Source organism: Prionailurus viverrinus, chromosome A2, assembly GCF_022837055.1.
Source record: "Prionailurus viverrinus isolate Anna chromosome A2, UM_Priviv_1.0, whole genome shotgun sequence".
Lineage (NCBI taxonomy): Eukaryota > Metazoa > Chordata > Mammalia > Carnivora > Felidae > Prionailurus > Prionailurus viverrinus.
Window position 1 is genome coordinate 12,887,346 of NC_062562.1, and position 22,732 is coordinate 12,910,077.

Sequence of the window (22,732 nt, forward strand, 5' to 3'; positions counted from 1 at the left end):
CCTGCCGCTCCCTGGACCGTTTTCCCTCCTGCACAATGGGAGGAGAGAGTGGGGCCCAGGCTCAGGAAGCAGGGCCGAGGTGGGGGAGCCATTGTGCCTCCATGTTTTCTGTGTGCTTCTGGTGCCTTCCTGCCCCCAAGCCTTTGCACAGGCCGTGCCTGCCTCCTGGAGAGCCTTCTCCCCCTGCTGCTTTGTCCGCCTCAAGACTGGAAGGACCTACTAGATTCTGGAACTTCCTGGCTGGAAACTCCCCCGTGATGTAAAGCTGGTCTGAGCTGGTAAAATCTTTCCATTCTAAGACACACACTCCTTCGCACAGCCAGCGCGGCCCCCACTCACGTCTCCCTTATCCTACTCCGACTTCACTTACTTCCGTGTTGTTTCCCAAACGTCGCGAGTTCTTCCTACCGCAGGACATTTGCATTTGCTGTGCCTGTTTCCTGGGATCCCCTCCCAGCTTTCTCCAGGGTGGCTCCTTCCCACCACCCCTCACCGCCCTCTCAGGAAACCTGGATGCAAGGGCCCTTGTGATTCGGCCACAACCCCAGTCTGTGACTCCGTGACCCTCTTCGCCACCTGAAGTGATGTCATTTGATTCCCTGGCTATTGTCTGTCCCCATATTTGAGACTGTGGGCCCCACGAGGGTGGAGAAATGGTCCCCACTATGAGCCCAGCACATAGTAGACACTCAGAAGCGTTTGTCACAGCAGTCCATGACTCGGGAGGCCACAGAGGAACACAAAGGCTTTATTCTGGCAAGCCTAGCCCCTCCCCAGGTGCTCTACCCCATCCAAGCCCCCTTCTCCCTTGGCCCCACGGAGATCACTCTGGTGGGTGATGGGCAAAGGAGGACCTTTGGCTCGCTGTCTCCTGGGGGAGGAACACACACGAGAGAACGTTCAGGCACGAGCAGGGTCTGCAGCAGGGACTTGGGAGGGCAATCCCTCCAGCCCAGCCCCCACCTCACCGTGGACATCTCATTCAGCTTCTAGAACTCAGACACACCACGGTGGCCACGCCTCACAGCCATTAGCACAGACCCGATGAGCAAGACGGACACCAGCAGACACACAGCCACCACCACGCCTGGGTTCCTGTGCAACTCGGGGGCCCCAGTGTCCCCTGGAGCTGAGGGGAGGAGGCCTGAGTCAGCCCTGGACCCCACCCCTCCCAAGGCTGAAACACCCACCGGGTGTTTCTACATCCCTTCCAGGAAGCCGTGCTCACTTCCCTCTCCTGTTGCTGCTGCGACTTCCTTTTAAGTTTATTTATTTATTTTGAGAGAGAGAGAGAGAGAGAGAGAGCGTGGGAGGGGCAGAGAGAGAGAGAGAGAGAGAGAGAAAGAGAACCCCAAGCAGGCTCTGCACTGTCAGCGCAGAGCCCGACTCGGGGCTTGAACTCTCAAACTGAGAGACCCATGACCGGAGCACACATCAAGAGTCGGACGCTCAGGGGCGCCTGGGTGGCGCAGTCAGTTGAGCGTCCGACTTCAGCCAGGTCACGTTCTCGCGGTCCGTGAGTTCGAGCCCTGCGTCGGGCTCTGGGCTGATGGTTCGGAGCCTGGAACCTGCTTCCGATTCTGTGTCTCCCTCTCTCTCTGCCCCTCCCCTGTTCATGCTCTGTCTCTCTCTGTCTCAAAAATAAATAAACGTTGAAAAAAAAAATTAAAAAAAAAAAAAGAGTCGGACGCTCAACCGACTGAGCCACCCAGGCGCCCTGCTGCTGTAACTTTTTTTTTAATATAGTTTTTTAACAATGTTTTTAATGCTCGTTTATTTTTAAGAGAGAGAGACAGAGCGTGAGCAGGGGAGGGGCAGAGAAAGAGGGAGACACAGAATCTGAAACAGGCCGCGGGCTCTGAACTGTCAGCACAGAGCCAGACGCGGGGCTCGAACTCCCAAACCATGAGATCGTGACCTGAGCGGAAGTTGGACGCTCAACCAACTGAGCCACGCAGGTGCCCCTGTAACTTTTTTTAAAGCATGATTTTCTCCTTTCCCTTTTGAAAACCATTTGTCTATAAGGAACTCATTCAGTGCTCTGTGTTTTTTGCTGCCCTCGTTGGGGACTCTCAGGAGTTCTTGCCAAGTGAGAAAAAGCAAATCTAGGATTCTGTTCCCAAATGCAGCGACGTTCTGATGATGCCTGCAAAATTTGAGCCTTTGTGAGGTTGGTTTCCATCCTAGGACTTCAGGCAGGTCATTACACTTTGTGTCACGCTGTTCTTTGGACATTCGAGACAACACACTGTTCTGAATGACTTTTTTTTTTTTTCTAGACCCCCTAGAAATGCTTGGCTTCTACTGAACCCCCAGGGCCCTGTCTGGCCATGCTCTGCAACTACCCTACCCTCCCTGCTGCCACCAGTATCCCCACTCATCCACCCCACTCACTCGGTCAGTCCCAACCCTGTCACTGGCCCTCAGATGCGCCAGGCACAGTCCTACCTCAGGACCTTTTCATGGGCCGTGCCAGCTACCCGGGCTGCTCTCCGGCTAGATACCTGTGTGACTGCCTCCTTCACCTCCTTTAAACTGAGACATTTGCTAACCGTTCTTTAAAAATTTCAATCCTAGGGGCGCCTGGGTGGCTCAGTCGGTTAGGCGTCCGACTTTCGCTCAGGTGATAATCTCACAGGTCATGAGTTCAAGCCCCACGTCGGGCTCTGTGCTGACAGCTTGGAGCCTGGAGCCTGCTTTGGATTCTGTGTCTCCCTCTCTCTCTCTCTTTCTCTCTGCCCCTCCCCCGCCTCACACTCTGTCTCTCAAAAAGAAATAAATGTTAAAAAAGAAAAAAAAATTTTTTTTTTAATTCAATCCTAGGGGTGCCTGGATGGCTCAGTCGGTTAAGCATCTGACTCTTGATCTCATGGTTTGTGAGTTCAAGCCCCACATCGGGCTCTGGGCTGACAGCACAGAGCCTGCTAGGATTCTCTCTCTCTCCCTCTCTCTCTGCCCCTCTCCCTGCTCCTCCTCTCTTTCTCAAAATAAATAAATTAAAAAAAAATTTTTTTTCAACGTTTATTTATTTTTGGGACAGAGAGAGACAGAGCATGAACGGGGGAGGGGCAGAGAGAGAGGGAGACACAGAATCGGAAACAGCCTCCAGGCTCTGAGCCGTCAGCCCAGAGCCCGACGCGGGGCTCGAACTCACGGACCGCGAGATCGTGACCTGGCTGAAGTCGGACGCTTAACCGACTGCACCACCCAGGGACCCCAATAAATAAATTTTTAAAAACTAAAAATGTCAATCCTAGTACGGGACTCTTGATCTCCGGGTCGTGAGTTTGAGCCCCACACTGGGGGTAGAGATTACTTAACAGTTAAAAGTTTAAAACAAATTTCAATACACTTGTATTCACATTCTGACCCCTTATCGTGCTTATCTTGTTCTTTTATAAACAAATCAGTAATTTACTTATAACCTGTCTCCCAACAAAGCTGTGTCTCACAGGACCTGATACACACTAGGTGCTTAATAAATGTGCATAGAATAGTCCGACTTCAGCCAGGTCACGATCTCACGGTCCGTGAGTTCGAGCCCCGCGTCGGGCTCTGGGCTGATGGCTCAGAGCCTGGAGCCTGTTTCCGATTCTGTGTCTCCCTCTCTCTCTGCCCCTCCCCCGTTCATGCTCTGTCTCTCTCTGTCCCAAAAATAAATAAACGTTGAAAAAAAAAAAATAAAATAAATGTGCATAGAAGAAAGAAGGTGTGAGCGGCTTTAGGTGATACCCCATAGAGTAAGAAGCCCTGATCCACACATTCTCAGGTCTGTGTCTCTCCCTGGTGGCTAATCCCAGAACTGCACCCTGCTACCCCCAACCATTTCCCCAACCCCCAAACCTCCAGTACTCACCAGAGCCAGAGGACACAGAGGTCCCGTCAGTGCTGGCTGAGGGCATGGAAGAGGGCTCTGGTCTCGAGCTGGGAGAAGTGGAGCTCCAAGGCAAGGTCAAGGTGGGGGAGCTTGGGGGGCTCGAGTGGGAGGTAGGGGTAAGCTCTGAACCCGGGGAGCCAGAACTGGGGTGGGTGGCCGTTTCTGGTTGTGGGGAGGAGATGGGCTCCAACCCCAGATTTGTGGAGCTGGTGGGGGTTGCCCCTGAATTTGAGGAGTTGGGCTTTGAAATAGGGATGCGGACCTGGACGTTGGAGTCTGTAAAAAGAGAAACACGCCCAAAATGGAGTCACTTGTGCTAAGCCCCATATCAACAAACCAAGACTTAATACCTAATCTAATCGCAGTTTCCGCCCCGCCCAGGAGTGGGACCTTTACCCCGTCAATCTGGAATTAGCTGGTCAGCACTTGTGAGATAATCTGTCTCCTAGATGCCCTCCTCCGCTTTCTCGCAAAGGAAGGTAAACTTGCCTGAAACAATCCACTCTTTGCTGGGAACTGCCTTTCTCTCCCCCCCCCCCCCCCCCCGCCCCCTTCTGCCTATAAAAGCCTTCCATTTTGTACAGCTCCCCGGAGCTCCTTTCTATCTGCTAAGATGGGACGCTGCCCAATTCACGAATCATTAATAAAGCCGTTTAGGTCTTCGGATTTATTCCTGCCGAACTTTGCCTTTTAACAAGTCTGCCTCTACACTCGACGTGCTGCTGTGGATAGTAGCGGCCGGTGGTTTCCACCGAGCTCGAGGAGCCGTAGCTGGGAAGCTCGGTTCTCCGTCCTGCTCGCCAAGAGCACGGAAAAAAATAACACTGGAGGGAAAACTCCCTGAGGGGGCAGGGAGGGGATGGTTAGGGACAAGGGGGTGTGGCCTCAGCCCCAGCCCCTCTCCGGAGTCTCCCCGTTATCCCAGATGGTAAACGCCTGCCTCTCGGGAGACCTGGAGGACTTGGCGAACCACGTGAGTGCTCCGTGGGAAGCGGGAGGCGCCCTTGTCTGAAGTTCTACAGCCAAAGTTACAGCCCGGGTGGGGCCCTCCCCGCCCCCACTCTTGCTTCGGGGCTCGAAAGGCCCTCCGTATATAGGGAATGGCTGCAACCCAGCCAGCTGGGGAACCCTTTCTCTTTTTTCTTTTCTTTTCTCGTCTTTTCTTTCTTTCCCTCCTTCCTTTCCTTTCTTTTTTCTTCCTTTCTTTTCTGTTTCTTTCTTTCTTCCCTCTTTCCTTTTCTTCCTTTCTTTTCTTTCTTTCTTTCTTTCTTTCTTTCTTTCTTTCTTTCTTTCTTTCAAGTCTATCCTCAATGTGGGGCTTGAAATCACCACCCTGAGACCAGGAGTCTCATGCTCCACCAACTGAGCCAGCCAGGCGACCCTGGGGAACCCTTCTAAACCTTCTGGGACTCAGTTTCTTCCTGTGTAAAGTGTAAGTCGAGCCTCTGAGCGCTCACACAGGTTTGGCACATAGTGGGTGGTCAGGTGCACAGATCCACCTCCGAGCCCCCAGGGAGGATCAGCCCTAATCTTCTTCATCAGGTACCTGGAAGGTCCCCAAGGCTAAACTCAGAGTCTTAAATGAGAGGTTGGTTCTGAGGTCTCTGGCTCTGGGAACAATCCGTGGTTTGGGGCTCTGGAAATTACCCTGCTCTGTTCCAGCCACTCCCTGGCTCCTACCCCATCCCAGGCACTGAGCCCAGGAGCTAGAATGAGGGTGGGTGAATATTTTGTGGGCCACATCCCACAAGGACTTCCTAGTTCCAGGCTGCTAGGCACCTTAGCTGCTTGTGAGCTCGTTCATCAACGGCTCCTTGCCCCACCCTACCTACTCTGCCTCGGGCGAATCTTTGTGCTTCCTCCCTCACCTCACCTCCGGCAGCAAAAATGCGGAAATAACCTCAGGCGCCAGGAGGGGGCTGGGTCTACACACGGACCCCTAATTCTCTGTCCAGGCTCCCAGGCTCTGTGGGATGCCAGAGAAGTCTAGCAGAGGCATGGTGCACTGGCCTGACTTCATTCCAATTTTACAGATGGGGGACTAAGGCTCAGAATGGTTGGGAACCTGGCCCAAGGTGACTGGGAAGGTGGGAAGAGGGCCCCTTAAGGACCACCAAGGAGTCAAGGATGAAGAGGCCAGCCTCCCCAAACTGCTTCCTATCATCATTTTTGAGGTATTTCTGCTGAAATGAAGATGACTCGGGGCCACAGTGGACCCCAAGCCAAGCCAGAACTCTGGGGAGCTGAACTTTTTTTTTTTTTTTTTTTTTTTAAGTAGGCTTCACATGCAGCAAAGAGCCCAAGGGGTAGGGGCGCGGGGGGAAGAGAGGGGCTTGAACTCACGACCCTTCAAGAGTCGGACCCTTAACTGACTAAGCCGCCCAGGTGCCCCAAGGGAGCTGAACGTTTTAAAGTCAACCGAGGAAAGCCAGTGCTTGAAAGAGGAGGTGGAGGACGACACAAGCTCTGCTGAGTGCCGGGGACAGAGTAGACAGGTGCTCCTGAGCTGCCAGAGAGCTGACCAGAAGGTGAAGCGAAATTGGATCCAGGCACTGTGCCGGGAGTTTGCTTTGCCCGGAGTGCCCTAGACCAGGAGGCTGGCAAGAGCCAAGGCATCTGGTTCTACTCTGGGCCTGGCACAGCTGGGAGACTCGCCTCGCCTGAGCCTCAGTTTCCTGAGCTCTGCAATGGGGATACATGTGGTGCCTTCTGAGTGAAGCCCTTGCCCGCAGTGGGAATCCCGGGCGTGGTGGCCTCCGTTCTGGACGTTCTAGGGCTGAGGCCGGGGCATGGGTCAGAGAGAGCCATGACTCGGTGGGACAAGGAGGGCTTGGGGGGAAGGCTGCGGGTTCAACTCTTCTGCAGCCCAGGGACCGTCTTACAGGGCGGCAGAAGGAAATCAAGTCAGGGGCCAAGAACCTCTCCTGGGAGCCATCAATGCTTAGTGACCAGGAAGTGAGCCCTTACGTGCCCCCCACTATGGCCCTGGGGCCCTCACTCCTCTCCCCTTGGGGGCTACAAGAAACTGAGGTTTGAAACAGAACCTCAAACTGGGTATGGAGGCCCCCACCAGCCTCTTGCTGGTTCAGATCAGCAGAGTGGCAGCGTCCCACTTTGCTTCTGAGAGGAGCGGCCCTTCACGTGTTGGGGGAAGGCTGGGGGTGGGGGGGGGTGGCCTGAAGGAGGGATTCAGAAGCCAAGTGTGTTCCTGAACCATACGCCCCCCTCCAGCTTCCCGAAAGCCAGGCCTCCTTGTCACCTGTTCTTACCTCTAGAGGCGACAGGGGCAAGGGAGGGATTCCCCAGCAGCAGCACCAGAGACAGCGGCAGAAGTGGCGAGGGCAGCTGGGAGCCCGCCATTCCAGGGCAGGGAGGGCGAAGGGCGGGCTCGGCACAGGTGTGTGGCACGCGCACGCGCACGCGCACGCGCCCCCTGCCTGCGGCGCATGGGGCTGGGCACAGGTGGGGCAGAGGTGGGGCCTCAGGACACAGGGCCTCTGGGCTACTGTTCCCCGGGGGTGCCATTCCTGCCGCCCTCTCCACCTGGACCCCCCGCCTCTCCTACAAACCCCACCTGGACCATGACCCTGAAGCCGTCCAACTCTTCCTATCCCCTCAACTCTGTGGCCCCCTCCGTAGCGGCCCTAAATCCATGCTGTCCCCGCCCCGCATGCTGTCCTCTGTCCGGGCCGCCCCCCTCTGGGGCAGCCCCCTCACTCTCTCTCTCTGCCCGGTTCCTGCCCCAACAGCCTGGGTGGGTCTGTCTGGCTCGCTCTCTCACCAAGACTGGGGGTGAGAGAGAAAGGCAGGCTACACTTCCCCAATCGGGAAGCGGCTGGAAACTCCTAGCATTTCCTGAAGGGGCACCCATGCATACGCCCGTAGGATTTTCTAGGGGCAGGGAATTTTCATGGTGGCCATTCTGGACCGGGTCCCCGGACACTGGCTTCTGGAATGTGCTGGGGACCGCTTCCATCTGGAACTGACTGGACTCCCCTCCATTAGCCACGGATAGACACGGTGACGTATGTGAGGCCACCCTGTCGGCCCTGACCTCTAGAAAAGATTTAGGGTCCCTCTCCCGGCTGCAGAACCCAGGTGCCGACTGCATGGTTGGAAGCTTTGGGGCCCCTCCCATCCAAGATGTTCCAGAGCCTCTCAATTCCCCCCCACCCCACCCCAACCACACCCAAGACACCCCCACGAGCACAGGTGGACCAAGACTCAGGCTGTGGAGGGCTTTATTCACTAGACCCTAAGAGCCACATTGCCCCTCTCCTGGTGTCCCCCCACCAGTCAGTCAATGTCCTAGACACCCGGCCACTGCATATACTGCGGATCGTCCCATGCTGCTGGTCCCAAGAGCGCATCCGTGGTGAGGGTGGCCCGAGTGTGATGGCCGCGCCAGGTGGCTTGAAGCGTCTTGGCTGCCACCTGCTTCTGCCTCAGCTGGCGGCGTGCGCTGAAGCCCCTCCACGCCGACTGGATGGTCGCGGCTGCCTCATTCTGGCGACGGGACTGCCGGGGGCTCCCGGGGGTTGTCTGGGTGCCAGAGCCCCATGGGACGCCTGCCTGGACTCTGGCGCCCCGGCCCATGCCGTGCACCACCCGAGTAGGCAGGGTGTGGCCACACGTGTGGCACGTGCGGGGGCTGGAACCCACGAGCATCACCACACTGGGCGGGCTCCCCACCCTGGGACTCAGGGACTGGCAGAGGGGGCAGACGTGCGGCTGACAGGACTGGAAGCAGCGGTGGTCAGAGGTCCACCCGGTCCTGCCGCCCATCTCGGCCCACACGCCCTGGAGCAACGCTGGTGGGGTTTGGCCCCGGCGGATACAGAAGCCCCGCCACACGGCCTGGATGGCGGTGGCAGCTCTGGAGAGCCGGGCCAGGTCCCGCCGCACACGGTAGCCACGCCAGGCGGCCTGGATGATGACGGCCCACTGGTGCCACGCTTTGATGGAGCGGCGTGCCAGGTAGCCACGTGTGCGCGCCTGGATAACGACCACAGCACGGATGATTATCTTCTCCACGGTCTGCATCGATGCCATCAGCTTCCCCGGCTGCCTGGGATTCACCGCTGCCTCTCTGCCCACAGTGTCCCCCGGTACAGAAGCCCTGGCCGGCTCCCACGGGCCACCAGGGGTCACTGCGCCGTCCACGGGCCGGACGGCTCCACTGGGGACGGCAGAGTTCCGCGCTTGGCCACCAGCTCTGACGGCGTCCGCGGGGCCCTGGAGTACAGCGGGAGTCAGGAGTGCCCTAGGACTATCTGTAGGAGCCACAGCGCTCTGGAAATCCCGAGACCCCCATGTTGGCTCCTGGGTTAAAAGGGGCCTCCGGGAACCGCCAGGTGAAGACTCATAGCCCAGAGACACCCTCCGAAACTCTGGGTGCAGCCCAGGGATGCCCATGTCGTGTGTCGCCTCAGTACGCATGATTGGTGTTATGGCTGGTGGCGTAGCCGGGAGGTGTTCGGGACTTTGCCATGAGGACCTGTGGGCCTGCTCTCGCACGTCACGTGAGGGCACGATCCTGGCTACCTTATCATCTAGCATTTCCGACACAAGACTACCAGGCATGGACCTATAGGATTTTCTAGAGCCAAGAAATTTGTGGCTGGTCTGAGCCGGATCCCCAGACGCTGGCTTATCGTGTGTTCTGGGGACAGCTTCTGTCTGGAACCCACCAGATGCCACCCCACTCACCCTGGGCAGATAAGGCGGCACATGTGAGGCCACCCTGGCGGCCCCTGACCTCTGGGAAGTCCTGGGGGTCCCCATCCCAGCTACCGACCCTGGGTGCAAACTGAATGTTATAGTGCTGCCATGGGCCAGCTTGGGTGACCCTGCGACTATGGTAGAAGCCCCCGCCTCGTGGGCGTGGCTCTGGGGCACGTGATCCACGAAGGGGTTCTGAGGCACAATGAGAGCCACCGAGGGGCTCTGGGACCCATGAGCCGCTGTTGCCCGTTGATGAGCCAAAGGGGCCCCGGTAGCTCTGACAGACTCCATGTGCACACTGGGGACCCTGCTAGTTGTCACAAAGCGGGAATTGGGGGCCCCCCAAGTGGTTGCTGACCCCTGCTGCAGAGCTGCAGTGACGCCACCTGCCCTCCAGCGCTTGGCCACACTCAGGGCCTGGGGAGGGACAGGGGCCATGCCACTGGTCAGCGACTTGGTTTCACTGGGAACCACCTCCTCCAACAATGGCTTTTGACCGTTGGGAAGGACCTGGAGGCTGTGGTTGATGTCAGTTGATGGGAGGCTATGGGGCATCCATGGGGTTTCCTCGACTATGGACTCCCCACTGGATTCAGACGCCTGGGACAGAGCCTTCTCCAGGTCCTCTGGCTTCATCATGACCTGGTCATCTGTGGTCTCAAATGGCATCATCCCAAGAGCGTGGCTCAACTGTGAGGCTCTTTGTAGAGCCGTGGGCCTTTGGTGCACCCTCCAGGTTGTGCCACTAGCTTCCCCAGCCCGGGGATGAAGTTGAGCCAGGCCAATGGCACGAGATGCTTGGAAGGGGGCTATAGACCCTTCCCCAGCGAGGGATCCGTAGTAAGGACGGGGAGTGATCCCGATCAGCATGGACCCCTGGGGAAGGCTCTGGGCCACATTTCCGACTGTGGGGGGCAGGCCAGCTGCGCTAGCCCTGGACCCCAGAACCAGGCCCCCATTCAGCCCCCCAGCCATAGATGCTGGAACCATAATAGAGGCCACAGACTCAGGGGAGACATTTGGGGCCACCTCACTCGCCACTGAACCTGGGACAAGGCTCGGAGCAGTGAAACTAACTGCGCATCTTACAGGGAGGCTTTGCCTCATCCCCCCAGCTCCAGACGCTGCAATCAGACTGGGGGCCACAGAACCTGGACACAGGGTCCTGGTCATGCCACTGGCCACAGAACCCAGAGGAAAGCTCTGGGCCACAGCACTGGCCATGGGATCTGGAGGAAGACCCTGGCCCATGCCCCTGATCACGGATCCTGGGGGAAGGCTATGGCTGATACCATAGATCACAGACCCTGGGGGAAGGGTTTGAGCTACACCACTGACCACATAACCTGGTGGAAGGTGGGGAGGCACGTCACTGATCACGGGCCCCGGAGGCAGGCTTTGGCCCACACCTCTGATCACAGACCCAGGAGGAAGGCTGGGGGCCACACCACTGGCCACAGCACCTGGGGCCATAGCTGTGGCCATCCTATTGGCTACAGAACCTGGCACCAGGCCACTGTCTGTGCCCATCAGAGGCTCCTGGCTGACAGCGTTTGCTTGTTGGTAACCTGGTGCCACAATTGTGGACATAGAAGAATGCTGGTGGTTCAAAGGTGTTGGGAGATCGACATTGACCGGAGACATATTGGGGGCCACACTGGCCTGGGAAAACTTAAATGGATTCCTACCCCGTCTGTTGGGCACTGAAGCCTGGGAGAAACCAGGACCCGCCTCTGAGGCTTGTTCACGAACCAAAGGGACACCTGCCACAGAGCCCGGGGATGCAGTGGGGGTCGTCCCACTGGCCACCTGAAACTGGTCTGGGCCCACACCAGTTACCGCCCTTCTCTGGCACACACTCCCTGCGATGCCTGGACACACAGGTCCCGGACACACACTTAGGAACATACCAGCAGCCGGGGTCCCCCGAGACATATTTGGGAACATGCCGGCAGCCATGGCACCTGGGGACATGCTGGTAGCCATGCCCCTGAACAGAGCCCCCGGAGATATACCGGCTCCCTGGTCTAGACAAGAGTCCTCTCCACTAGCCACAGGCACCTGGTAGAGGTTTGGGGCTGAAACAGCAACAGCAGAATGTGCCGTCCTACTTGGGCACCTCCCCCCGACACTGAATGGCTGATGACATTCAAGGGACACCTCACTGAACTCAGGGGCCTGGGGGTGTGAGGCCACCCCACTAACCATTACAGGATCTTGACATGGGTCCACCCCAGGGGTCACAGATGGCTGGCTCAGACCTTGACCCATGCTGCTGGTCCCAGATGGATATGATGCACTCGGGGGGACTTCGGTCACAACCGATGGATGACGCTGACTCGGGGCCACGGCATTCACCCTTGATGATGGTAGATTTGAACCCACTTTAGGGGGCCGACTTGACTGACCAACTGCACAGCCCCTACCACTCATTACAGATGGTTGGAACAGGCTGAGGGGCTCCCTACTGGCCACAGGTGCCTGGGCTAGGCTGGGGGCCACCCCACTGGTCACAGATGGCTGGGCTAGGCTGGGGGCCACCCCACCAGTCATAGGTAGCGGTGTGAGGCTGGGGGCCATTCTACCGGTCACAGATGCCTGCATTAGGTTGGGGGCCATCCCACTGGTCACAGATGGCCAGGCTAGGCTGGGGGCCATCCCACCAGTCACAGGTAGCTGTGTTAGGCTGGGGACCACCCTACTGGTCACAGATGCCTGCATTAGGTTGGGGGCCATCCCACTGGTCACAGATGGCTGGGCTAGGCTGGAGGTCACCACACTGGTCACAGGTGGCTGGGCTAGGTTGGAGGCCACTCCACTGGTCACAGATGGCTGGGCTAAGCTGGGGGCCATCACACTAGTCATAGATGGCTGGGCTAGGTTGGGGGCCACTCTACCAGTCACAGATGGCTGGGCTAGGCTGGAGGTCACCACACTGGTCACAGATGGCTGGGCTAGGCTGGGGGCCATCACACTAGTCATAGATGGCTGGGCTAGGTTGGGGGCCATGGCACTAGTCATAGATGGCTGGGCTAGGTTGGGGGACACCCCACTGGTCACAGATGGCTGGGCTAGGCTGGGGGCCACCCCACTGATCACTGATGCCTGGGCTAGATTTGAGGCCACTCCACTGGTCGCGGATGGCTGGGCTAGTCTGGGGACCACCCTACCAGTCATAGATGGCTGGGCTAGGTTGGGGGCCATGGCACCAGTCACAGATGGTTGGGCTAGATTGGGAGCCACCCCACTGGTCATAGATGGCTGGGCTATGCTGGGGGCCACCACACTAGTCATAGATGGCTGGGCTAGGTTTGAGGCCATCCCACTGGTCACAGGTGGCTGGGCTAGGCTGGGGGCCACCCCACCAGTCACGGATGGCCGGGCTAGGCTGGGGGCCACCACACTAGTCACAGATGGCCGGGCTAGGTTGGGGGCCACCCCACTGGTCACAGATGGCTGGGCTAGGCTGGGGGCCACCCCACCAGTCACGGATGCCTGGGCTAGGTTGGGGGCCACCACACTAGTCAAAGATGGCCAGGCTAGGTTGGGGGCCACCACACTAGTCACAGATGACTGGGCCAGGCTGGGGGCCACGACACTGATCACTGATGCCTGGGCTAAGTTGGGAGCTGTCCCACTAGTCACAGATAGCTGGGCTAGTATGGAGGCCACCCTACCAGTCACAGATGGCTGGGCTAGTTTGGGGGCCACGGCACCAGTCACAGATGGTTGGGCTAGGTTGAGGGCCACCCCACTAGTAATAGATGGCTGGGCTAGGCTGGGGGCCACGTTACCGGTCACAGATGCCTGGGCTAAGTTGGAAGCTTTCCCACCAGTCACAGATGGCTGGGCTAGGCTGGGGGCTACCCCAGCAGTCATAGATGGCTGGGCTAGGCTGGGGGCCACCCCACTGGTCACAGATGGCTGGGCTAGGCTGGGGGCCACCCTACCGGTCACAGATGCCTCGGATAGGCTGGGGGCCACCCCACCAGTCATAGATGGCTGGGCTAGGCTGGGGGCCACCCTACTGGTTATAGATGGCTGGGCTAAGTTGGGGGCCACCCCACCGGTCACAGACGGCTGAGCTAGGCTGGGGGCCACGCTACTGGTCACAGACGCCTGGGCTAAATTGGGAGCCACCCCACTGGTCCCAGGTGGCTGGGCTAGGCTGGGGGCCACCTTACCGGTCACAGATGCCTGGTCTATGTTGGGGGCCACCCCACCTGTCACAGATGGCTGGGCTAGGCTGGGGGTGACCTTAGTAGTCATAGACGATTCAGATAGGCTGGGGGTGACCCTACTGACTATAAATGGCTGTTGCGGGTTTGGAGCCATGTTATCTGCTACTGATGGCAGGGAGAGGCTTGAGGTTAATCTACTGGCCCCAGAGGGCTGCTGATACACGGTAGGGGCCACATTACCCAAAGACACACTTCTGGTCAGTCCTGTTCTATAGGATTTCTGGGACAAGCTCTTCTTCAGATCCATGGAGCTTTGGCCTGAAGACACAGCCCTCTCATCCGGATCATCTGAGCCCCAGTGGACACTCAAGGTCACATGACCAGACACCGAGCTGTGGTGCAGAATGGGCATCGGCTCTGAACTCGCAGAGGGAGGGTGGTGGAGGTTTGGAGTCGTGTGTGGCCAGCTCACCTCCCTAGTTTCTTCCCTGTCTCCAGGCCCCTGAGGCCCCCCCTCGGCCTCTCCAGAGAGGAGGGCATCTACCCGGATGTCCCTATCCAAGCTGGCCTCCAAGGACTCCTCCTCCGCCAGGTTGATAGCAGTCAGACTGGTCACAGACATGGTGGAAAGGCTGAGTGAACTACAGCTGGGCAATGAGCTCTGGGAATTACTCACATTCGGGCCACAGTCTGTGGAGTCTGGGGACAGGCTTCTGGACAGGTCATTGTCCAGACCCTGTGGCAAACCGGCCACCAGTTCATTGAGTATACGGCCAGTCACTTGCTCCCGTGGGCAGTGCCCACTGGAAATGGTACCCTTGGTCTGCTTCCTCTCCTGTCGAGGGATGGCTGTACCAGGCAGGGGGTGTGCCAACCTACTGCCTGGGGACGCTTGGAACACACTGGGATCTACCTGAGTCTTGAGTGCCCAGCGATGACCGGGAGCCGCGGAGCCAGGCAAGAGACCTAGGCTTATGTCACAGGCCTTGGGAGTCTGTGGTTTGGCTAGGGATGCTTTGCTCACAGCGGCAGCCCTCTGTGGACCTGAGGTCGCCTTGCCGATTCTCTCCCTAGGGTCCGGGGAGGCCCGTTTGTGATTTGAGGACTGAGTTTTCTGCACGGCGTCCTCACGGACCACAGATGGCTGTCGTGGAACTTTGGTAGCCGATGACCGGTATACGCCGGGAGGCACCTTGACGACCCCGGAGGGCCGACACCAACAAACGGATCCCCCATAGGCAGCGACACACCGGTGGGAATGGGAGGCCTTCCCACCACCCACAGTGCGGGGAGGCATAGCCGGGGCCACCCTGCCCTCCCTCGACGAGGCCCACGGATGTGGGGCCACCCTGCTGACTTGTGGCTTATGGGAGCTCTGGGCTGTGCCACCGGCCACTGACGGCTGGCTGGTGCTTGGGCCCACACCGTTGGCAATGAGCGGCTGCCACAGACTGGGGGGCAGCTGCAGGAGGGGTGGCCTGGGCAAATCGGGGCCCGTGTCGCTCTCCACGGGGTTGAGATCCGATGCCAATTCACCGGCCGCTGGGGGGAGGCACACAGTTTCCTCACTGACTTCAGGATTCAGATACAGGTTTGAGGAGGAGTCCCTGCTGGGCCCCATCTCCCGTGATGGAGTGGGGTCCAGGGCAGCAATTAGGGGGTACTGATGAACAGTGGTGATCACTCTACTAGCTAGGGAGGCACCCGTGGAGACCACCGACGAGCAGGGTGACCCCCCGAGCATGGCCCCATCCCCCATCTCTGCTAAGAACCCGGCAGGCCTGCCTGTGAAGAAGCCCTCCCAGGCCCCATCCTGGGGAACCCTGACCTTGCTGGGCTGTGGTCTCACGGGGCCTAGGGTGGGCCCCCACGCAGCTGATGGGCTCCCCACCTCCACTGGGGTCGGCATCACAGTCATCCTGCTTCCTGCTGTTTGCGAGGTGGCCTTGGGGAGGACAACTCCGGTCCTCAGGGCTGCCTGAGACAAAGACTGGCTCAGGACCGCGCCCAGCTCCCCCTGACACAGGGCCTGGCTCAGGGCTGCCCACTCCTCCTCCGTCAGCGCCTTGCTGAGCACGCCCGCCAGTTTGCCCTGCTTGGCCTTAGCGAGTTTTGCCCGGAGCTCAGTGGGGGTCAGGGTGCGGGACAGGGCAATGCCCAGCTCACCCCAGGACAGCACTTTCATCAGCGCTGTGCCCAGCATGCCCTGGGGCAGGGCCTTGGTCATCGTGGCACCCAGGACTTTCTTTGTCAGGGCCTGGTTCAGGGCTGCCCTCACTTGCCCCTGGGAGAGGGCTTTCGCCAGCAGGGCACGGAGGTCCTCCTGGGAGCCCAGCTCGGCGGCCAGCTCGGCACACAGGGAGGCGAGCTGGGAGGCTGCCAGCTCTTCCTGGCAGGGTGTGGCTGGGCCGGCCATCGATGGCTGGGCCCGGGTGGCTCCACTGTCACCCCAGGATTCAATGTTGCACGTGGGGTGTCTGGCAGATGCCGACAGGGGCATCAGCATGCTCTGGGTCTCGGAGGACCCCTGGCATGGGCCCTGGGTGGCTTTGCCCTGTGCATGGCTGTGGGGCTGGATCCGGGTCAGTCTGTCCTCTGGCTTGGCTCGGGGCAGAGTGCCAAGGGCACCAACGTGATGACAAGGCTGGGAGGAGGCCCTGAACCCAGCCAAGAGCGGCTGCGACTGGGTCTTGCTGCTGAGCTCAGCAGGTTGGTGGGTTCCATAGAGGCACTTGGCTGCTTCTGTGACCAGCTGGGCCTGGGAGTGCACCTTGGTCAGCCCAGTAGGCAGATGTGCTTGAGATTGGACCTTTACTGCTCCTGTGGCCAGATGTGCCTGGGACTGTGCTTTGGTCAGACATGTGCCCAGATGTGCAAAGGATGGGGTCTTGGTCAGCTTGGCAGATGGACGTGCCTGGGACAGGGCCTTGGACGGACATGGGCCCAGATGTGACTGAGCCTCAGCTGCGGTCAGCTCAGCAGGTGGATGTCCCTGGGACAGGGCCTTGGTCAGCTTGGTGGATGGATGTGCCTGGGGTAGGGTCTTGGACAGACATGTGCCCAGATGTGCCTGGGGCAGAGTTGCGGTCAATTCAGCAAGCAGCTGTCCCTGGGACGAGGCTGTGGTTGAACATGTGGCCAGCCGTTCCTGGGGTAGAGCTTTGGCCAGACATGTTCCCGCGGCCTTGGCCGGACATGTGGCCGGCTCGCCCCGGGGTAGGACCACAGCTGTTTCTACAGGCACATACACCTGGGGTTGAACCTTCATAACATCGGTCCTCAGGTGTGTCTGTAATGAGGACTTGTTCCTGTCCTCAGTCACTTTTGCCCATGGCGAAGCCCTGGGCGTTTCAACGGCCAAACTGGTGTTGGATACTGTTTCCGTTTTCACCTGTTTCTGGGAGAAGGTCTTGAGTTTTTCAGCTTCTAAAGGAGGCCTGGCTGGAACCTTGGGAGTCCCAGCCCCCAGATGTGGTGGGGGAAAGTATTTGACCTTTCCCTCAGGCAAGGATGAGCGGGATGAGATCTTGACCATCCCTGTTGTCTGCTTTGCATCCACCACAGCCTTGGCCTTTGGTCCGTTCAGATATGTGTGGGATGAGGTGTTGGGAACTCCAGCTGCCGCTGCTGCTGGAGGTGAAGACTTCAGATTTCCAGCTGTTGGAGGTGGCAGGCACAGGGTCCTGATGATGGCAGCCACCGAGCGGAATTGGGCTGGGGTTTTGGTGACCATGGCCGCCAGACGGGTCTGGGGAGGTGCCTTGGCCATCGCCGGCACTGGGCATGTCTGGGGCGGAGTCTTGGTCATTGCGGCCACAGGGCGTGTCTGGGTTGGGGGCTTGATCATTGAGGCTAACAGGCATATCTGTGGTGAGATCTTGGCCATCATGGCTGCCGGTCGTGTCTGGGGTGAAGGGTTGGTTATCGAGGCTGTTGCTCGCATCTGGGTTGGGGTCTTGGATACCGGGGCTGCTGGGGATGGCTGGGGTGGGGTCTTGTTCACCATGGCTGCCAAGCAAGACTGTAATGGGGTCTTGGTCACTGTGGCTGGCTGGGATGTCTGGGGTGAAGTCTTAGCCACTGCAGCCACCGGGCATGCCTGGGGTGAGGCCTTGGCCACCGGGCCTACCTGGTACATCTGGGGTGGGGTCTTGGTTATTGTTGCCGTGGGCGTCGAGCATGGCTGGGGTGGGGTCTTGTTCATCATGGCTGCCAGGCAAGACTGGAGCGGGGTCTTGGTCATTGCGGCTGCTGGGTACATCGGGGTTGGGGTCTTGGTCATCCGGGCCGCTGGGTACATCTGGGGTGGGGCCTTGGCTACTGTTCCCGTGGGCACTACACACGGCTGGGGCGGGGTCTTGGTTATCACAGGTGCTGGGCCTGTCTGGGGTGGGGCTTTGAAGACCTCTGCTTCCATGTGGTCCTGGGTCTGGGTCTTGAGTGATCCGTGAACTGCCGGGGCATACCTGACAGGTGGTGGTGGCCCGGAGGCTCCTGACTTGCTGGCTCTGGCAGTTACTTGCTTGGTCTTCACTGTGTCCCCTTCTACAGGGACAAGGCAGGAATTTCTGACGGTTCTTGTCAGCAGGCATGGGCGGCACTTTGCATCTAGACTCACTGGACATGGAAGTCTGATGGCAACGGTCTGGTGTGGTAGGAAGGTGACGTTGGGGCCTCCAATGGTACAAGGGACCCGTATGCCAGGCTGTGGAGTACTCTGGGTCTGCAGGAGGACCAGCTGGTGGGTGCAGGCAGCCAGGCTGTCAGAGGAAGGGAACTGGGTCTCTTTGCTCACCATGATGGGCTGAGCCAGAGGGGACTTGCTCTCTCCTGGATGCTGGAACCGCACCTGCTGGGGGGGGTGGTAAGGGATGTCCCCCTCCTCCACGCTCACTTTTTTCTCCACCGACTTGCCAGACCGGAGGAGACGCTTGGTGTTGAAGTGTCGCCAGGCCTCCTGGATGGCCTTGGCTGCCATCATCTGGGAGATCAGCTTTTGCCGGAGCCGGTAGCCTCTCCAGTTGGCTTGGATGAGGGTGGCTGCACGGGACAGCATCATGTCCATCTCATCTACCAGGATGTTCTTGAAGGCCTGGCTCTCAACCACAGCCCGGAGGCGTGGGATGTGACGAGTCGCCTTCTTGTCCTTGTCCAGATCTTGCGGAAGGCTCTCCTTGGAACCAAGTGGCTCATGCTGAGGTTTTGGACGCAGTGTCCGTGCTTTGTCTTGGAGATTGGGGTCGGACTGGGGCTGGTACAAGCTCTGCCCATTGGGTGATAACTGGGGCTGCGTTGCTTGCTGCATTGTCTTTCTTCTTGAGCAGGTCAGCTCTGCCTGTGAAGGGTGGCAAGGAGGTAGGTGGTCAGGGAGTGGGGTCATGCAGGCAAGAGGTCTCCTTGCTGCAGCAAGCACTCCAGGACCTACCTCTTCCTGTTCTTGGCACCTCACAATCTTCCTCCTCTCCTTTGCAAGCCCTCTTTCTCCTGGCCACCTACCGCGGTGGCCTTTGGTACCTATGTCTCCCTCATCATCCTGTGGCCACTTCAATGCTGGCACAGTGCACCCGCTCGGTTAAATGTCCAACCACCTTCTTGCTTTTTGAACTTCCTTTATATCTGGAACATAGTGTGAATATAGCACTGATCACACTATTTTGGAAAATTTCTGGGGTGTGTGTGTGTGTGTGTGTGTGTGTGTGTTATTTTTTGCCTCTCCCCATTTACTATGAATTCCTAGAAGGCTAGAACCAAGTCTGAGTCATTTCTGAGTCCCCATCTCGGTCACAGGGCCTGGTTTCAGGCTGCGAGCAGGTGAGTGTCGGGTGGGTGGCTACATTAATAAATGAGTGGTTGAATGTATTGGAAGTTGGGCAGACAGGTGGACGAATGACTAGATACGGAAGGGATAAATCTGGATAAATGAATGGTGAGTGGGTTGGAAAGATGGATAAAGGGTTGTGTGGAAGAATAAATCAGTAAATGAAATTGATGAATGAATTGATCAACAGATCAACAAATAAGGAAATGGACACATGGATGGATGGATGGATGGATGGATGGATGGATAAGCGGATAGATGGATGGATGGATGGGTGGATGGATGGGGAGAGAGAAGGAGGGAGGAATGGACGGATGGGTAGACGAATGAGTAGTGGATGGATGAAATCTGAGTAGATAAATGAGCGTATGAATGAAGAGAACTGAAGGAATTGAAGAGATCAATGAACAGGAGGTACACTGATGGCTGGATGGATCAGAGAATAGGTGGTGGGTGACTCGTAGATGATGGGTAGATCAATGACAGATGGAAGGATGAGTATAAGGACGAGGGGGTGACTGCGGTTTTCAGAAGTACCTTGGTTCAGAGGGAGTTGGGATATTGCCAAGCAGCCCTGATGCGTAACCTGGAGCATAATACACTTGTCTGGCAGAAGCCCCCCCACACCCCTGCCATCTGGTGGGAGCAGCCAGATTTCTTTTCCCAGCCATCTGCATACCTTGAAGGGCCATAGAGTTGGAGAAGGAGCAGGAGGAGAAGGTGCAATCTCAGAAGCCAACTTGTAAGAGGAAGCAGCCTTCACTCAGCCCTTCATCTCATGCAACGTGCAGCAACACTGCCCTGGGCTGGCTCTGACCTCAAGACCAACATGAGAAGAAATGTTAAAAAGCAGACAGACAAAATCCCCAAGCCCTAGCATCTCAAAACAAAAATCAAAGACCTTTAATTCCACAAAGATGAATGGACAGAGAAGTTCATGCTAGTGCTATTCGGGGTTTTTTAATGTTTATTTTGAGAGATGGAGAGAGAAAGAGTGCGTGCGAGCAGGGGAGAGGCAGAGGGGGACAGAGAGAATCCCATCAGGCTCCATGCTATCAGCACGGAGCGTGACGCAGGGCTCAATCTAATGACTGTGAGATCGTGACCTGAGCTGAAATCAAGAGTTGGACACTTAACGGACTGAGCCACCCAGGAGCCCCTAATGTTATTTTGTACATATAAGCAAAACAGCTAGAGATAGCCAAAAAGGTGATTCCTAGGGGGTCAGTTACAAGTGCATAAAGAAGGATGTTCAAGGGCGCCTGGGGGGCGCCGTCGGTCGAGCGTCCGACTTCAGCCAGGTCACGATCTCGCGGTCCGTGAGTTCGAGCCCCGCGTCGGGCTCTGGGCTGACGGCTCAGAGCCTGGAGCCTGTTTCCGATTCTGTGTCTCCCTCTCTCTCTGCCCCTCCCCCATTCATGCTCTGTCTCTCTCTGTCCCAAAAATAAATTTAAAAAAAAAAGGAAGGATGTTCAAGGATGTTCATCACTGTATTGTTGAAGAAGAGTAAAAACTGAAAACTACCCAAATGCTTATCAACAGGAGGCAGCTTAAATTACACAGAACAAGGGGGCCTGGGTGGCTCAGGTGATTAAGCGTCCGACTTCGGCTCAGGTCATGATCTCACGGTTCGTGGGTTCGAGCCCCGCCTTGGGCTCTGTGCTGACAGCTCGGAGCCTGGAGCCCGCTTCGGATTCTGTGTCTCCCTCTCTCTCCGCCCCTCTCCTGCTCGCTCGCTTTCTCTCAAAAATAAATAAACATTAAAAAAAATTGTTTTAATTTACTCAGAACATTCATACAGCGGTATGCAATCCAGCCATCAGAAAGGTGTTCCAGATCCACAAAAAGGGCTCAACTTTAAGAGATGGACACAGCGTGACCACTTGGAGAAACTGTCGGTATCTTGAAGGCGATTCATCAATTCCACCCTGACATTTACACTCAAGAGGTCCACGTGTTCATTACACTCACCCCAAACCAGAAACCGTCCAAATGCCCATCAACAGAAGACTTAAATTCAACCATATCAGTAATTGATATAATAGACCAAACACTTTAAGACAGAGATGATCGAAATAGATTTGTTTTCAAAGACCCACGCGCTGCCTCCTTTCACAATGAATGTTGTAGCGTCACCTATGTAATGGCTTGAATGTCCTGCCCCAGCCCGGTGTTCACCCCAGCCCCAGGACAGGCTGGGCCCATTTCAGGACAAGCATCAGTGTGAACTGAATCATAACGGCAAATGGGCCCGAGGCTGGTTCTCCTGGAGGTGGGCACATTGTCCCCATTTCACAGAGGAGAAACCTGAGGCCCGGAGAAGCCAATATACCACATTTCTTATTTCTTTGTTATTTCTGATTTGCCTCCCCGCCAATTAACTATGAGCTGCCCATGGGTAGGGATGTCTGCCTATTTTCTTTGCTGTTGAACCCCCAGTGCCTAGAATAGTACATACAATAGGTGCTCAATAGATGTTTATGGATAGATGCATGGATGGATGGATGGACGGATGGATGGACGGATGGATAGATAGATGGATGGATGGATGAAGCCCAAGCTTCAGAACTTGGAGAGAGCAGCTTCAGGATCTGAAACGGCCTATCCCAGAGTCTGGGGTTTCATCAGCCATATGGGTCAGCCCTTTCAATGAGCTCAATCAAAATGAGTGAATAGACAACGGAGTGAGAGGGGACAGGAAAAAGGAAAGGGGCCCCCAGACATGTAAGCTGAGCTGGCCTGGAAATTTTGAGTAAACCCCTCTGAGCCTCAGTTTCCCTGTCATGCAAGCTAAGAGCACTTTCCCGGCCTCCCAAGAAACATGATAGGCTCTCCAGGCTGGGACCCCAGGCAGACAAACCCACCATCAGGTTTTTGGGGGCGCCGAGCACCCCTGGTCTGAGGGACTGAAAAGCTGACCCACTTCTTGGAGTGGCCTGGAGAGTCCAAGGGGACTCTGAGGATGCTGGAGGCCAGGGGAGAACAGCCCAGTCTCCGTGTTACCCCCCCCCACCACCACCAAACCCTCCACCAGCCCCACTCACCTGCCCTTGAAGCTGAACCGACCAGCCCGAATGGCCAGCCTTGGGGCCCTGGTGCCACAATGGCTTTGTGACTCACAGCCAAGTTCCA

The 22,732-nt window shown here is 57.4% G+C and overlaps 2 protein-coding genes across 6 annotated transcripts; both read right to left on the reverse strand.

Annotated features, from left to right (window-relative positions):
- Positions 1-811: 811 nt before the first annotated feature.
- On the reverse strand, positions 812-7,402 carry LOC125149293 (pectinesterase inhibitor 10). The gene is made up of 4 exons (XM_047828163.1): positions 7,147-7,402; positions 3,857-4,153; positions 969-1,129; positions 812-871 (listed from the first exon to the last, which is right to left on the reverse strand). Exons 1-3 carry the CDS (start codon positions 7,400-7,402, stop codon positions 990-992), a joined length of 693 nt encoding a protein of 230 aa, XP_047684119.1. The 3' UTR covers positions 812-871; positions 969-989.
- Positions 7,403-8,101: 699 nt separating this feature from the next.
- Positions 8,102-22,698, reverse strand: IQCN (IQ motif containing N). 5 transcript variants are annotated; one of them, XM_047850485.1, is made up of 5 exons: positions 22,645-22,698; positions 20,280-20,417; positions 18,050-19,117; positions 15,611-18,010; positions 8,102-9,112 (listed from the first exon to the last, which is right to left on the reverse strand). In XM_047850485.1, the coding sequence occupies exons 3-5, from the start codon at positions 19,085-19,087 to the stop codon at positions 8,186-8,188; spliced, it is 4,365 nt and encodes a 1,454-aa protein (XP_047706441.1). In that variant the 5' UTR covers positions 19,088-19,117; positions 20,280-20,417; positions 22,645-22,698; the 3' UTR covers positions 8,102-8,185. The 5 variants fall into 5 exon arrangements, with proteins under 5 accessions (XP_047706441.1, XP_047706440.1, XP_047706437.1 ...); XM_047850484.1 differs by adding an exon at positions 19,208-19,398 and having other exon boundaries at positions 15,611-19,117; XM_047850481.1 differs by having other exon boundaries at positions 15,611-19,117.
- Between the last annotated feature and the right edge of the window lie 34 nt (positions 22,699-22,732).

What these genes read in the sequence shown, in the direction of transcription:
- LOC125149293 (XM_047828163.1), bottom strand. Translation starts at nt 7,402, where the DNA reads ATGGCACCCCCGGGGAACAGTAGCCCAGAGGCCCTGTGTCCTGAGGCC. An exon ending in TGCCCCTGTCGCCTCTAGAG is followed by an intron (nt 4,154 to 7,146) that starts GTAAGAACAGGT and finishes CTCTTTTTACAG; the next exon opens with ACTCCAACGTCCAGGTCCGC. An exon ending in CTCTGTGTCCTCTGGCTCTG is followed by an intron (nt 1,130 to 3,856) that starts GTGAGTACTGGA and finishes TCCTCCCCTCAG; the next exon opens with CTCCAGGGGACACTGGGGCC.
- IQCN (XM_047850481.1), bottom strand. Translation starts at nt 19,087, where the DNA reads ATGCAGCAAGCAACGCAGCCCCAGTTATCACCCAATGGGCAGAGCTTG. An exon ending in TGAGACCACAGCCCAGCAAG is followed by an intron (nt 9,113 to 15,610) that starts GTCAGGGTTCCC and finishes GCTGTACTCCAG; the next exon opens with GGCCCCGCGGACGCCGTCAG.